Below are 16,140 nucleotides of genomic sequence, written 5' to 3' on the forward strand. Positions count from 1 at the left end.
TGGCACCCGTTTTGTAGAATGACCCTTTTACAGTTTTTCTCCAAAAAAACAATGTATGAGGTCTTTGTTCCTTCTTAAGAATGCTGAGTGTTTTAACTGTCTCTGTGTGGATGTTTGTGTTTATCTGTACTGTACATACAGTAGCTGGTCTCATTCTCTCTCTCCTCTTGTCACTCAGGTTTTGAGCCCCACATACAAGCAGCGAAATGAAGACTTCAGGAAGCTCTTCAAGCAGCTGCCCGACACGGAGCGCCTCATTGTGGGTGAGTCTTATGTTTGATCTTTACATACTGAAGACAGCTACAATATAATTAGCCGTCTAGTAGCATACATGTTATCATTTACCATACAACCTGAAATGACTGCATTGATTTGTTGTTGTTGATTTAGTTAGCCCAAAAATGTTGAGACCTACCTTTTTTTTTTCTTTTTTTTTTAAACTAGTGGTTGCCTGTTATATGTTTAGTGTTTGATTGTAAACAATATAAAACATGGAAAGGTTTCATGTATGAAAGTGGAGGATGCATCTTAACATCCATGACCTTTGAACTCTGACCTCTCACCTCATCCTGACAGACTACTCCTGTGCCCTGCAGAGAGATATCCTCCTGCAGGGCCGCCTCTACCTCTCTGAAAACTGGATCTGTTTCTATAGCAACATATTCCGCTGGGAAACGCTGGTGAGTTGAAATATTACTATCATCTCTGAGTGCATCAGTCTCTCGTACGATATATCCAGTGAATGTACTGTGTTGCTTCAGCAGGTTTGTTGAGTTTGTGTCGTCATCTCTCTATGTCTGTGTGTGTTTAGCTGACCGTGAAGTTGAAAGATGTTTGTTCCATGACGAAGGAGAAAACGGCTAGACTCATCCCCAACGCCATCCAGCTGTGCACAGACAATGAAAAGGTAAACAGAGGTCTTTGACTTTGTGCACCAAACTCTGTCGTACATACTAAACATTTGCATATTCTCCTTTAGCACTTTTTTACCTCATTCGGGGCGAGAGATCGGACGTACATGATGATGTTCAGACTCTGGCAGAATGCTCTACTAGAAAAGGTTCGACAAAATATGTCATTATTCCCAATGATCCTTTGAAAACAAATGTTTGGTGGCCATGTTAGCCCACAAAGTCTCTATGTCTCTCATATTTATCTAGCCATTGTGTCCCAAAGAGCTGTGGCATTTTGTCCATCAGTGTTATGGGAATGAACTGGGTCTGACCAGTGACGATGAAGATTATGTACCTCCTGATGACGACTTCAACACCATGGGGTGAGTCTTCCCCCATCCTGAATGTTGAATCATTTAGGTGATTCAGAATTTACAAATCTACACCCTCTCTCACAGCTTTGTTAGAAGAGGTCCAGGAAACAGATTTTCAATTGCAAGTTTAGGAATATCTGGTATGGGGGGTATTTTGTTTAGTCACAATAGTGGTTTTGTGCCCCTTTCCCAGCTTCTAGTACACTCAGATTTACAGATTTAGTCTTTTTTTTAGGTCTGAACTCAAGAAGCCATTTTAGCACAAAATACACCCATTCAGATTCACTTATATAGTCCCAATCAGATACAATGTTTTTGAAAAATAGAATTTTATTCAGCAAAGCTGCATTATTAATAGGGGTGTCACAAAATATTGCAATACAAAACTGCAACAATATGTATAGTGGAGGGTGACAATCTGTATTGTGTATAATTCACCCAAAAATTTTCTGAGTTTTAGTGTCAGTACTACATTAAACTAATCTATATATATAATGTTGTATAATGTATAATAATGTAATGGGGGAATATTTGTGGGTCATGATAATGCCAAATGTTACCAGTGAAAAGTGGCCTACATTATTTTAAATATATCTAGTCAGTGACACAGTGCTTGCATATTTGTCTAAAATAATTCTGTATTTCCAGCTTCAGAATCATCAATATTTTTATTCTGGAGTTTTCATTGTCCTGTGCATTGGGTTTCATCAAGTCCAAGCCTATTCATTTACATCCACCATGTAATATAAAATATAGCATTTTAATCAACAGTACATGTTTTGTTAACCCTTTACCCTTAGATTATCGCAATAATATTGTATCGTGAGTTCAGTATCGTGATATGTATCGAATCATGACATGAGGGTATCGTTACACCCCTAATTATTAATTAAAAGTGGCAGTAAAAACATTTATAATGTTACAAAAGATTTCTACTTCAAATAAATGCTGTCTTTTCCTTTCTTTTTTTATCAAAGAATCCTGAAAAAAGTGTCACAGTTTCCACAAAAACAATAAGCAGAACTATTTTTAACATTGATATTAATTAGAAACATTTCTGGATCACCAAATCAGCATATTAGAATGATTTCTGAAGGCCCGTGTGACACTGAAGACTACCCAATCAGATATACATCAGTCAGACTACAGCGGTACATCCGATATTCAGATGGCAAATTATCATTGATTTGCTGTAGACATCGTCACTTCTCCTTTTCTCCCACTGTCTATCAATCCGTCTTATTGCTATCAGTGGTAGAGGGTCTGTTTTGCTGCCCGAGCTGGTAATCTTGACCTGCAGCTGTTGCCCCTCTCCCTGGTGCAGGTACTGTGAGGAGATTCCCGCTGAAGACAACGAGGCCATTGACAACTGTCCCAAAACCCAAGACGCCAAAATGGACATCAGCCCTCAGCTCCACAGGAAGGTTTTCCTCAATAGCAGTCTCAATTCCACAGACAGCACAGACGCTCCGGTCAATGTAAGAACTGGGTCACCTTCACAAAACACGTACAGTAACTGTGTTACAGTGGGAATACACCTGCAGAATTGTTTATTAATGGTAATTTATACATGACATAGATGGTTAAGATGGCCATACCTGACCAGTACAGCATAATGTTAGCACTGCAAATTGATATTTTATTAATTCAAAATGACTCAATCTTTCTATCCTTGTAGTTTGATGTGCCCCCAGTGGAGGACTTTACTGGCTGTGTCCCAGAAGACCTCCTGCCCCTGCCTTTACCTGACAACATGCTGTCAGAGACCGGTGGCTCTGCCCATGTTCCCGCCCCATCCCCCTCACTCGATTTCAACGACAACGAGGACCTCCCCACTGAACTGAGCGACTCCTCAGAAACACATGATGAAGGTGTGTATGCAAAATCAATTTCTATGTACTGTACCACAACTTTAGTCTGACTGTTTCTGTGCGTGTGTGTTTTCTCAGCTGGGGAAGTGCAGGCCTTCCAGGAAGATCTGAATGGGAAACTGTACATTAATGAAGTGTATATGTTCAGTGTGGAAAAACTGCACGACATCCTCTTCACTGAATCCCAGTTCATGAGAGAGTTTCTGGAGCAGAGGCGCTTCTCAGGTTGAGCAATTTTGGCTATCTGTCTATCTATCTATCTATCTATCTATCTATCTATCTATCTATCTATCTATCTATCTATCTATCTATCTATCTATCTATCTATCTATCTATCTATCTATCTATCTATCTATCTATCTATCTAATCTATTTAACTATTATTGATTTTCACCTCTCTATCTTTCTTTTGCAGATGTGGTCTATCACCCCTGGAGGAAAGAGGACACTGGTCAGACCAGAGAGATCAGGTACACCATCGCCCTCTCCAACCCACTGGCCCCAAAGACGGCCACAGTCACAGAGACACAGGTGAGCTCACCAGAGGAGATAAACAAGCCTCGTACAGTCTCTGGGGCATGTTTCATGTAGTTTTTGTCTTCATGATGATGCTATGAAAAGCTTTAGTTTCTTTGTTTTTCTTGTAGACTTTGCACAAGGCCAGTCAAGTGAGCGAGTGCTACATCATCGACGCAGAGGTGATTGCTCACGATGTCCCATATCACGATTACTTTTACACGCTCAACCGCTACATGCTCACCAGGGTCGCCAAGAACAAGTGCCGCCTGAGGTAAAGTCTGCGCTCTATTTTAATCCAATAAATATCATTATAATGTGTATTGCTTGGTGCTAAACAAAAAACAACAAATGTTGTAGCATGTAAGAGGAATAAAATGCTGTGGTTTTTGCTGATGAATCTAAAAGAGTATCAGCTGAACTGCGCTACAAGAAGCAGCCGTGGGGATTGGTCAAGGGCTTCATTGAGAGAAACTTCTGGAGTGGCCTGGATGAATATTTTAGGTATTTAGGTAAGTTTTAAAAAATGAAATGAAAATGAAATATTAATTTTGAACATTTAATATTTAATTTACATTCAGAGTAAAAGTTTAAGATAAAATAGAAATACATATAATATAGCCTATAATAAAATAAAATTAAAAATTAAAATTAAAAATGCAGAGAACTGGATAAAAAGAATAAAGATGAAAATAATCTCTGTTTCTCTCTTTGCTGTGTGTGTGTGTGTGTGTGTTTAGAGCTAGAGTTGAGTAAGCTGGTGCTTTCTGAACCTCACAAACAGTCTCCCAGATCCAAAGCGTTACACACAGCTCCAGTGAGGCGGAGGAAGCGGCCCATGACACACATGAGGCAGCAGGACGAGGCGCTCAGCCCCGTCACCACACCTGAGGATGAGAAGAGTGTCATCCGTCGCATCAAACATGTGGCAGGTGTGACATCAGCCAACTCTCCTCCTGAGATACTTTAATGAACTGTACTTGGGCAGGAATATAGTTTTGGTTGTATTTGTAGGTGTTTTCCTGTGTTCATTGAGTATAATGTATCTGCTGTCTCAGGATCCACACAGACCAGACACATCCCGGACCACGGATCTGAAGGCCTGGCTCTCTACAGCGTTTCCAAACTCCTGCTCATCATCAGCTCTGTGTGGGTATTCTCAATGAGAAATGAAAACCAAGACATCACAGGAATTAAACTCGAAAATGAAGCTTATTTTCTCCACTTCTTTTCTCCCAAATTGCTCATTTTAGCAAACCCAGATTGACACATGCAGATCATTTCTTCAAATAAAATAATTTGAGTTTACATTTTCTAACATGGCACGAAAGTGTAGAATAGGCCACTTTAATGTCCTCACTGCATGTTTCATTCAGTGTCTACTTTGGTCTGTTTTCAATCTTCTAAATTTGTCAGTCACTCACACTATGTTACATTATTAGAGGATAAAAAGTTTTTCAGAGTTACTGTTCAAGTTACTCACATTGTTGGTCAGCAGGAATTCATTATGGTCTGTTTTTCTTTGGCTTCATGTCTTTTCTCTCTCCTGTTTTCATTGCATCCTGCAGGATTTGTGTAAGGTATTCAATGTTTTCATCTGTATGAACGTATATATGCTGTCAAAACATTTTCAGCTGCTGTGTTTTATTTGATGTAGCTGATATAGAGCGGTTCATGAGCTGATCTGGGTTTGTTCTCTTCCGTTCCTCAGTCTGGTGCTGCTGGTCTTTTTAAACATGATGCTGTTTTATAAGCTATGGATGCTGGAATACACAGCCCAGAGTTTGACCTCATGGCAGGGTCTCAGGTCTCCGGAAAGGTAACTAGACCCTTGAATGTTTTGATTTGTTATTTTTATGAGAAGGAATGTGAGGTTTTTCAAAACACCTAAACGAAATGTATTTTTGTTTAGTTTTTAGGTAAAAATGTAAAAACACTTACAACAAGCAGTATTGCATAAGATGGAAGTTTATTTTTTCTTAAATCATTGCCCTGTTGTTTTTTCCTTGTTTTCCACATACATCTGTGGTAAGGTTTATGCAAGAATAAATGCCAATGTGGCCAGAAAAATAAACCTAATTCAATATATATTCTCTGAAAAAAATTTGCTTTTCAAGTCTGAAAAGAAATACTGATTAATAGACTGATTTTTGCTGCATATGAACACAAGAATGATATTTGCACGAGGAATGTTTTTCACTCTCTGTGTGTGTGTGTGTTGCAGTAAACTTCCGCAAACACAGATTGAATGGGCTCAACTTTTGGAGTCTATGCAGCGTTACCATGAAAACGAGCTGGAGAAATGGAGGGAAATAATAAAGTCATCTGTGCTGTTGTTAGATGAGGTACGATCAAGTACAGTAAAGTTTGAATTTCATAGCTGTATCATATTAAGAAATAATAAATAGTATTAAACAATAGAGTGGTCCAGGGATGACGTCAAAACCCGGAAGACTAATTTGTCACTGGTTCCCTTGAGATTTTCCTATGGGATGCCTGTCCTATTTAACTTGACGATGCTTTGACATTTTGTTCTACAATGTGAATTACACACACCCATAGCTATGGAAGTAAAATAATGACAAATGTTTTTGAAACAAAAAAGCTTGTTGAATTGCACTACTTGAAAAATGTTGCATTGCATTAACCCTGCATGCATTTTTATGGGCTGAAATTCAACATGGTTGTATATTTAAGCTGTGAATATTTCAATTCAAAACATTTCACACACGTTTTAATTAATACAAATTCAATAATCCATATTCACCTTTCAGATTTCACTTCCAAAATATTCATTCTGTTTAAAAATATAATTCCAAATTCAGTGGTTCAAATTCTACAGAAAATTCAACATTTCACATGTGTTCATTTAGGTGCATGCCAGGCATGATGCACATCTTTTAGATTTTTGATATTTAATAAAATAAACTGTAAAATCATGTGTAAATATTGCTATTTTTTCAGTACCGCATGAGCTCATATTTATTTTAATATCAACTAGGCCTATCTAAAAAGTGTGCATCATGCCTGACACCTACATGAACAATTTACAGTTGGTTTTATGACTGTAAGTCATTCTCTTCAAATGTTAGGAGTTAGAAACGTGTGTACCAATGTCGTATGTAACTTTAGAGACGGTCCCTAAATGTGCGAATATATCGAATAACCAGTGTCAAGCCAACTTTATGCCACTATTTCACTGGGAATCGCTCAGCGTGAAACTTTGCTCGCTACGTTCATATTCTGAGTCCGCTTGCCTGTTCCTGTATCTAGTATAGCCTACATCCCCAATAAGGTGCGAGTTTGGTATTTTTTATTACTGTATTGGTCCATTAAGCGTTAAGTGTCCTGACTGCAGGGGAATCCTGGAGAATGAGGGAATCCCCAGTTCTGCAGCACATCACCGCAATATAAAGTTAAGAAAACTAAACAACCAAGAGAAATATATGTCTACTACCTCAGATTTAACGTTTTATCTGTACATCAGCATCGGGGAATAACATTATAATCTCGTTCACGGTAGAGAAAGCTGCTTACATGTGCAAAAATAACTGTGAAGACTTAAAACTTTTCCTTATATATACTGGCCCTGATAATCATCACAAATACTTACCGCTTGCTCCATTTCTGTAAATCAGTTTTTATGAATGAATGACTCTCTCTCACCGGTTGCTCGATAGTTTTCTTCATCAACAGCCGCTTGCGCCCCCTGCTGGTGAGGACGACTAACAGCTATGGAGATTATCAATCGGCAATCTACTGATATTCCTGCCGTTCCCGGATGTCAAATGTTGAATTTTCTGTTAAATTTGGACCACTGAACTTGTGGAAGCGAATTTGTAAAGCGAAATAAAATGGACCAAAAATTGCCTCTCGAATATTATAGGTTGCATTTTTTAACGGAATAAATATTTTGGAAGTGAAATCTGAAAGGTGAATATGGATTAATGAATTTTTATTAATGAAAACGTGTGTGAAATGTCTTGAATTGAAATATTTACAGGTTAAATATACAACCATGTTGAATTTCAGACCATAAAAATGCAAGCCCTAAAAATACAATGCATTAAAATGCAAGCAGGGTTAATGCAATCCACATTTTTTCAAGTAGTGCAATTCAACAAGCTTTTTTGTTTCAAAAACATTTGTCATTATTTTACTTCCATACATAGCGAAAACACACATTTTGAAGTGTATATTTCTAATAAGTGACTAGATAAGACAGTTTGGGGTGTGAGTGTGTGTAATTTATGTTGTTGAACAAAATGGCAAGTATCGTCAAGTTATGTTTGCCATAGGCTTTATTTTACTCATAAATTGAAAAACCCCATAGGAAAATCTTCAAGAAACCACCATTAGTCTTCCGGGTTCATGATGTCATCCCTGCACCACTCTATAAGGAAGAAAGGAACTCAAAGGAATAGTTCAACCAAAATGAAAATTCTGTCATCATTTACTCATTTTCATGTCATTGTAAATCCATATGACTTGCTTTCTTTAGTGGAATACAAAAGGAGAAAAGAACTTTACTTGTTGCTCTTGAAAAGGATGCAAAAGCATCATGAAATTGGTTCGTATGATTATATTCCAAATCTTTTGGGTGAACTATTCCTTTGAACTGCAATCACTGCAGGATTTCAATGATACATTTGTGTGTTTACAGATGAAAGAGTCTCTATTGAAACTACAGAAAGGTATTGGGTTAAAAGACTATGATTCAGACAGTGAAGAAAGGAGAAGTCGCTATCACTGACGAACAGAGTCCCGGTTCAGCGAATGTAATGAACATCTCCACACGTAAGCGATCAGATGAGCTTGGATGGGGGCGGGGCATTGTAAGTGGGCGGCACTGACTGAGCGGTTCTCACACTCGCAGTCTGGATACAGCACTGTGAGGCCTTTCTGACAGCAGACACTGAAGGAAACCCAGTACTTTCATTTCTCCGTCTTTAGAGCCGAAATGCAGTTCGGAGGAATGATGGTGAAATCGGTCTGTTCACCCAGGGCTAAAACAACTCAACTGTCACTGCAAAAACTGACACCGACTCTCTGGTTTAAACACTCGGAAAACTTGAGCATCCCTTTTTTAAACCTTTTGGAGTCTGGGACCAGATAAAGAAAATATGGAGTTACTATCAACAAGTGTTATGTGAACATGTACACATTTATTTATAAAAAAACAATCAAAATATGGAATTGAATGATGTTATGAAAATATATAATTTCTATGTAGAGCTATATTTGTTGCCAGAGTTCATTTGTAACAGGCTTCCATGGAGAATCAAGGCTGGTTCCTTGATAGCTTGCGCCATGGTACATCAACTATATGCAACTGGTTTATCCTCCTGTTCAAAATGACTTCCTCTGATAGATTGATTTGCGTTGGCAAAAGAGCCACGGTAGAATCATCTACTGAGCGTCACCGGCTGCATTCCAGTGTTCATACTACTACACAATAAAAATACTTTTAGACATATAGTTAGGACATGGTTGAGGCCCTGGTAGACTTAATGTTCCATGTTCCGCTCCATCTTGCGCACAGTTGAGCGTACAGGCTTTTCAAAGTTTACTCCTTTTACCGTGAGCGCGGATGGATGTGTTTGGCAGGTGTGGGCCTTTCTATTCAAGCACTCAAATCACTCTTACATGCGCTGTTGTTGTGCACAAGTTGGTATGGATGCAAAATTCAGGACATTATTATTTGAAAGGTGATTTTTCAGTCATCTTTGCTCTTTTAATGTGAAGAGTCAACTATAAGAAATCCAAAGGATTATTTGCCTGAAAAGTGAAATACTGTGGCTCTGTGGTGCTATCAAAACATCTCAACCAGCTTGGCACGGCAACCAATGGCTAGAGTTTGGGGCGGGACTATTTGTTTGGCTGATCAATGATAGGTGGCACACACTTATCTATGCTAATAGTGTAGTGCATCAGTGACATATTTTTGTAGGCAAAACCTTGAAACAAGTTAGCATTTTAGCATCATCCCAAAGTCAGTGGGTTTTTGACTAAATGGGTTTTGGGTTAAACTCAAGCTCAAGATATTTTCATTCTATTTTTTATTCTACAATGAAAAATACATCAGTAATATCCCCTTGTGAGTTTTGTTTAAAGCTTTTACTTGGTGGCTAACAAGTGGCTAAATGGGACTACAAAGGGTTGTCGGGACGTCAACATCATCACAACGAACATGAAAGCTAATCTTAAAATGTGTCTTAAAAACATGCAACTTAAGAATCATATACTTTTTTTGGGTCAGAGCTAAAATTGGCAATAATATTGAAAAATCCAAATTTTGTAAAAAACAATTTTGTCAAGGCAACCAGGGTGATGCCAAATTCTGGGTTGGCCTACAAAAATACATCACCTCAGCGCACTATTATGAGGTGTAGTATGAGAACTGGGATGCAGCCATCAAGCCTGTGGTCAACCAAACCTCTCATGTAGTAATGGTTGTGGTATATTGCTGGTTAACTACAGCAGGTCCACTCCAGCCAATGGCATCCATTCAAATGTGAATGAGTTATTGTCACATGAATGTGTTTCTTTTCTCCCTCAGGGTTCATTTATATCCTGCGGGCAGCTGTAAACAACTTCATATTGCCAAGCTTTGATTTTAAAGCCACTTCATGAATTTTTTTCCATGTTGTATGTTGTCCTTGTGTTTTGATGCTGAACCAGCTGCTGGACGGGTGAGAGATGCACATTGATTTGAGAAAGTATTTAACGTGGCTTTATTAGTGTAGTGGAGCTGGACAGACTTTTTTTCTTGATGCATTCTAAAGAGAGACCAGCAGTGGGTTTGTTAAGACTAAACTGTGAAAAATCCAGGTTATGCTTGAATTTTCAAAAAGAAACTGATCAGTAATCTGAATATTTGGCAATATAATAAACGTTCAACCTCATGATAAAGTTCAAATTAACTGTAACCTCTTGAGGTGCCAGATGCAAAGTTGCGTTTTCTCATACAAACTCTCACACACACAAGTGGGAAATGTATTTCTAGTTGGAGCTGCGGTCCTAGATTGGCCTCTAGTGATAGTGAATTTTGGTGCTCACGTGGGCGACACGGATTCAAGTCTTGTTTTATTTCCTGATCCTGTTTCCCGTCAAGAATAGTTCCAAAAGGCCAAAATCTAGAATTAGAAATGTGTTTACTGGAATTTATCTATTTCTAAGCAGCAATTCCACAATCTAAAGATGGTTCTGATTTGTATATTTAATTATCAGGTGGGTTTTTCCCCCCACTTATTATACAACTCAAGAGTCCTAGTTTCAACTATGGAATCTCCTATGGAATCAACTTGTTTTAAGTCCCATGTATGGCATTGTTAAGAACAATGTATGAACTGATGAAAAGACTAGAGACAGAGAGCTGATGGCTTAGTCTAGAACATGTGACAGATGTGAAACTGTCTCAGATGGACTGGTCTAATCTGGTCACTATGAACCAGTCCCATTTGTTCAAGGCAACTGTATCTTATGTAGATGGTCATTTTGTCCTTAGAGCTAGATCATAGTCTTGTGAGATGCTGGACACATGTCTTTTGGAGCCTATGCATTTCCCTGTTGGCTTTATTGACAGACCCTTTATCCTATTTTAAGCAACAAGGGCAATTAGGAAACATTACTAGACTAAAAATAGCATCTGCAGGTCATAGTGATCAGCTTGCACTGTTTATGCTAAATGATCAGTTAGCTCTCAAGAATGGTCCACCCACAAAATGTATTTTTCATTATGATTATGTCCCTAAAAATCAATCCAGAACAGGGACTACAGAATTTATGTCTGTATTCATCCTCATAGTCATTAAACCAATATGCAGTATTTAATGTGCAATGTGTGTTCAAGTAGAGTAAGTATCACTGAAACTGCACATGAACGTCTATGAGAATGTATTTTCTAGCTGAGAGACGATCCTTTATTTGGACGTTTTTTTGAAGCACGGGTGATTTAGACGGTGTAATGACTTTAGATGTCAAGCATTGGGAAGCCACACTTGTTCTGCCACATTGCTCACGGTCAGGCCCTAAACACATTCTTTTCTTTCAGCATTTTGCAAGTTCTGTGAACAGTATTATTTCTACTGTAGCCTGTGTGCACTGACAGGATGGTTGCTTTCCTTTGGCCATGACTGTTCTGGTCCAGGTGAATTGGAAATTAATATATTATGTTTTTTTTAAGGGCATGTCAATGTTAGGAGCAAAACACTGAGGTAGAAAAACAGTGGTTATTCAAAAAATGATTATGTATTTTAATTACAACATTGAGTTTTAAAATGCTTTTTTATTATTATTTAAATTTTCTTTACAAAATGTATATACATGTGTTACTGCAATGTATGTATATGTTGTGTACAGTGCACATCCTACATGCGCTGGTTGCACTGTGGGATCCCTGAGAAACGTTCAGAAAAAATATATATAACAAAATTTGTGTTGTCAAGAAATAGGCGGAATGAATAAAAGTATTTGAAGATGATTTCCATGACATTTGTTATTACTTACTACATTTTCTGCATTTTAACTTTTATTTTGTATTATTTTTAACAGACATCATTTGGAGACTTATTTCACATACATTGAAATGTCATTTTATTGTTTGAATTCTGTAAGTGTTTGTCTTCACCTTGTGGCTGTTAGCAGATAGTGCACTTTTAAAATGTTTTTTATTAGCAACAATCTGTAAACTGGGCTACTTTTGACAGTTACCACAATGTCAAAAGTGTCCTAATTTACCCAAATTAACTCTACATTTTTAGATATTTAGCTGAAACTGTTACTCCCTTACCACAACTTTTTTCCTTCTAGTTGTTAAATTGTAAATTACAAAGAATTATTTCGAAGATATAGCATAGAAATTAAATTTCAGTAACCACTCATTGGACACCATTCTTCTGAATGCTCCAATTAATCTCCGTTTTTCAGGGAGTATAATTCCTCTGGGACAAAATTACCCATATTTGTTGCACAGAACAAAGCAAGGTTGCTGATGATACAGTCAGATGATAAAGGATTTCTGTGTAAAACAACACTGAGGTAAGTCTCAAGCTTTAGTAAATTATGTCTAATTGTAATTTATAACCAAAGGTGATAATCTAATTAATTTAGGAATAAAGGGATGTTTTATAGACAAGACAAGTGGTAAGGTTTTCATTCTCCATAATTCACCTCCAAATAATTATTTTACCCAGTAACTAAAATTAGTGTCTTTGGCAGAACACAGTAATAAACCGTATGTAGCCCCGCCCCTTCTCAGCACCGTGCTCATTGTGTTCTGTCTTCCGGTTTGTATTTCCACAGCATGAAAGGTAAGTGAATGAACAGCTCATTTTAAAACCTTCTCACTCTACTGACATTTATGATGTCTACTTCAAACATTACAATGCTCATTTCGGCGTTGATAGTGTTGCCTAGCCTGGAAATCCAGACCTAAATCTAAAAGATGAATGGTCTGGCATCGACTAATGAAAATCGGCCAGCTCGAGGGGCGGCACCAAGCATGCATTTGAAAATCTCACTGCACGCAATTGGATAACACTACGACCAATCACAACAATAAACCCCATACGCTTAGCTACCAGCGGAGCTAACTGGTAGATTAGACTCTTACCGTATCCGGTCGGCAAAACAGCAAAAACGCCCTTCTTGCAAAGGAACTTTTTGCGCCATCTTCTGTTCCTCTTTTAGATAAAAAGCCAAGTCCAACTCGTTCATTGTAACTGGTGTTCATCCATAGCCATCTTGCAATGTTTACTAATGACTTCGACGTCACAGCGCTGTCGTCATCTGTTTAGCTCGCCTCTGGCCCGCCTATATCAGATAACCCGATGTGATTGGTGCAGCTCCGATCAAGGGGCATATTTAATGAGCATCATTACTCGACACCAGAGTAACTCGCTGAGCAAATTCAACTTGTGCTCTCGCGAGAACTCTGGATTACCAGGGTAAGTGTTGCCATTAAAACATAAATCCGAGTCACGAACCGCTCCAAGTGTAACGTCATGGGTTTCTATCTCTTCCAAGTTACATGGTGTGAACGCAGCATAAGCTCATTGTTTGAAACTCAAACTCTGAATTGCATGAAACACTGATGATGTGTGATGTCTGCATGAGCAGATGCGCAGATATGAAAATACATACGTTGACACGTAACTAGATCAATTTCAACAGCATTTATTGGCATAGAGCATGGAATATACAGTAGGCTTGATTTTGGCGGACGAGATCTGCTATGCTGCTGCTGCTGAGCAAATACACTCATTTGTTCAGAATAGTCATAAATGACAAACAAAGGAAATGCTGCTGCAAGAAATGGTAGAACCCCATAGCAGATCACCTACCCTGCATGCCTTTAACCTACTCTTCAACAGCGATGCCATAGAAGTAAACAGAGCTAGGCCTACCACAAAAAAGAAAGTACAAACACAAAATTCTAAAAATGGCTGCACGCTTGTTTCTCTGGCGCATAAGGTCTTATAGTCATTTCTACTTTTCATATTAAACCTGCAAACACTTTAACCCCTTTTTTCCACTGAGCAATTTTTTTTTTACTTGCTTGATATTTGCTCTTCTTCAATGTAGAAATCAATAAAAAAAAATAAAAAAATTGCCAACTAATTGTTTTTATTAGATTGTTTTACATGTCCACTTCAAAGACTGAATCAACATAAAAATCCTCATATTTTAACCATATGAACTAGAGTGTTTACTATAGTCATGAACTACTATATAAAATAGTATTGAAATAGTGTTGAAGATTTTAAAAAGAACACATACTGTAAGAATGCGCAATGCAATAAGAATGTAGAAAAAAAGGTAAGATGATATAAAGTCTAAAGAAAAAACTTGTTTAATTCTTTTTGTTGGTTGCAGTGGGGGAATCTGAGTATATGTGTATTTGTCTTTGTGTGTATGTGGATGTGTTTATGTGTACTTGCTGGTTGTTTTGATGAATATATTATTGTGTCCACATTATAGCATCAAGACAGTGTGTGTGGTGTGTGGGTCACTTTGAAGACATACAATCATACTAATTATATTTAATTAACATTAATGTTCATAAAACATCAACATTAGAATTTGTAGTACTTTATTTTAGCTTTTTCCTGCTGATATCTTTTCACACCTGATGTCCATTGAAAATTAAAAAAAGGGGCTTCTTCCTCCTGTCTAGTTGGTTAACCATGCCTGTCTTTTGTGATGCCTGAAGTTCAATCACCAGAAGACCTTCGTTCATCTTCGGAACACAGATGAAGATATTTTTTATGAAATCCGAGAGCTTTCTGACCCCTCCATATACAGCAACACAATGACCACTTTCAAAGTTTTCAAGTCTTTATACCTTTCTGGGCCTTGAAAGTGGTCATTGCATTGCTGTCTAAAGCTCTCGGATTTCATCAAAAATATATTTATTTGTGTTCCGAAGATGAACGAAGGTCTTACGGGTTTGGAACGACATGAGGGAGAGTAAGGCCCCGTTTACACGATGGGAAAACGCAGATATTTCCCTGCGTTTTGGCCTGTCATTTACACGAAAACGCCGTTTTTATCCCAGAAAACGATTATTTCTAAAAACTCCGGCCAAAGTGGAGATTTCTGAAAACGCCGGTTATGTGTTGCCGTGTCAACTGGGAGAAACGGGGTTTTAGGTTCTCAAACGTCACATTATGCGCCAGAAAATGCTTACGTCATGTGAGCGCCCTATGTTCAGAGTTTGTTCCATACTGTCTATGAGTTTGTTTGGCTACTATTTGATCATGGATGCTGTTAAAGTGGTACTCATTTTTACTTTTGTGAAAACGCTTTTGGCCTGTTTGCATTTGCTTCGCTGTCTGTCCACACGAACGAACCTCGCGCCATGTCTATTGTTTTGAAAGGAACAGGAAGTCGCTCGTGCTATTCGTCGTTGTCGATTTTGAGGATTCTGATTGGCTTGCATGGCTTTATCCTTCTCCTTACACTGCCGCCCCTTTGTATTTATGCGGGTTGATGTAAACGACAACTTTTTTTGAAAACGATATTGTGTGCACGATGTTATTTTTGAAAACGGAGGGGGAGAAATATTCGTTTCTCTAAATACCCGGCTATGTGTAAATGTGGCCTAATTCATGACAGAAATTTCATTTTGGGGTGAAATAACCTTTGTGATTGGTTGATCAGAGACCAATGAGTGACCAGGCATTACTCATATTATAAAAACACAACATTTTATTGGTTTAAACCAAAAAACATGTGATGTCCATTCCAATGGCTGCAGGGCCTGAAGGGGTTAATAGTGTTGGTGGGGAGTTTTGCATGTTTATCTTTAGGGTCAGAAAATAACTAGGGTATAGGCCTAAACCCACAGAAAGTGACAAATCCTCCAGATATTTGAAATGTCAATTCCTCTCCTTTTCTCTCGTTTGTGTTTATATAGTCAAAGTAGCCTACCCTCATGAAGGTAAAACGAAAAGTAGCACGACGCGACGAACCAGCACGTTATTG

General features: G+C 38.1%; 1 protein-coding gene and 1 long non-coding RNA gene across 10 annotated transcripts in view; one reads left to right on the forward strand and one right to left on the reverse strand.

The window, feature by feature from the left end:
- The window catches only part of gramd1ba (GRAM domain containing 1Ba), a 51,494-nt gene extending 39,358 nt beyond the window's left edge, over positions 1-12,136 (forward strand). For 7 of the 9 annotated variants that reach the window (XM_082157016.1, XM_082157017.1, XM_082157009.1 and 4 more), the window contains 16 exons: positions 179-263; positions 577-680; positions 812-907; positions 980-1,060; positions 1,161-1,276; positions 2,592-2,745; positions 2,946-3,138; positions 3,217-3,363; positions 3,554-3,669; positions 3,786-3,928; positions 4,063-4,166; positions 4,395-4,586; positions 4,713-4,803; positions 5,366-5,473; positions 5,879-5,999; positions 8,318-12,136. In XM_082157016.1, the coding sequence (XP_082013142.1) occupies positions 179-263; positions 577-680; positions 812-907; positions 980-1,060; positions 1,161-1,276; positions 2,592-2,745; positions 2,946-3,138; positions 3,217-3,363; positions 3,554-3,669; positions 3,786-3,928; positions 4,063-4,166; positions 4,395-4,586; positions 4,713-4,803; positions 5,366-5,473; positions 5,879-5,999; positions 8,318-8,407 (1,941 nt within the window). In that variant the 3' untranslated portion in view covers positions 8,408-12,136. Of the gene's footprint in view, positions 1-178; positions 264-576; positions 681-811; positions 908-979; positions 1,061-1,160; positions 1,277-2,591; positions 2,746-2,945; positions 3,139-3,216; positions 3,364-3,553; positions 3,670-3,785; positions 3,929-4,062; positions 4,167-4,394; positions 4,587-4,712; positions 4,804-5,365; positions 5,474-5,878; positions 6,000-8,155; positions 8,225-8,317 lie in introns of all 9 variants that reach the window. The other 2 variants (XM_082157011.1, XM_082157010.1) reach the window with 2 other exon arrangements.
- The window catches only part of LOC309489275, a 251,524-nt gene that overhangs the window by 195,296 nt on the left and 40,088 nt on the right, over positions 1-16,140 (reverse strand). The gene's annotated exons all lie outside the window — the stretch shown is intronic.

This window comes from Leuciscus leuciscus, assembly GCF_965113295.1.
Source record: "Leuciscus leuciscus genome assembly, chromosome: 24".
Classification (NCBI taxonomy): Eukaryota; Metazoa; Chordata; class Actinopteri; order Cypriniformes; family Leuciscidae; genus Leuciscus; species Leuciscus leuciscus.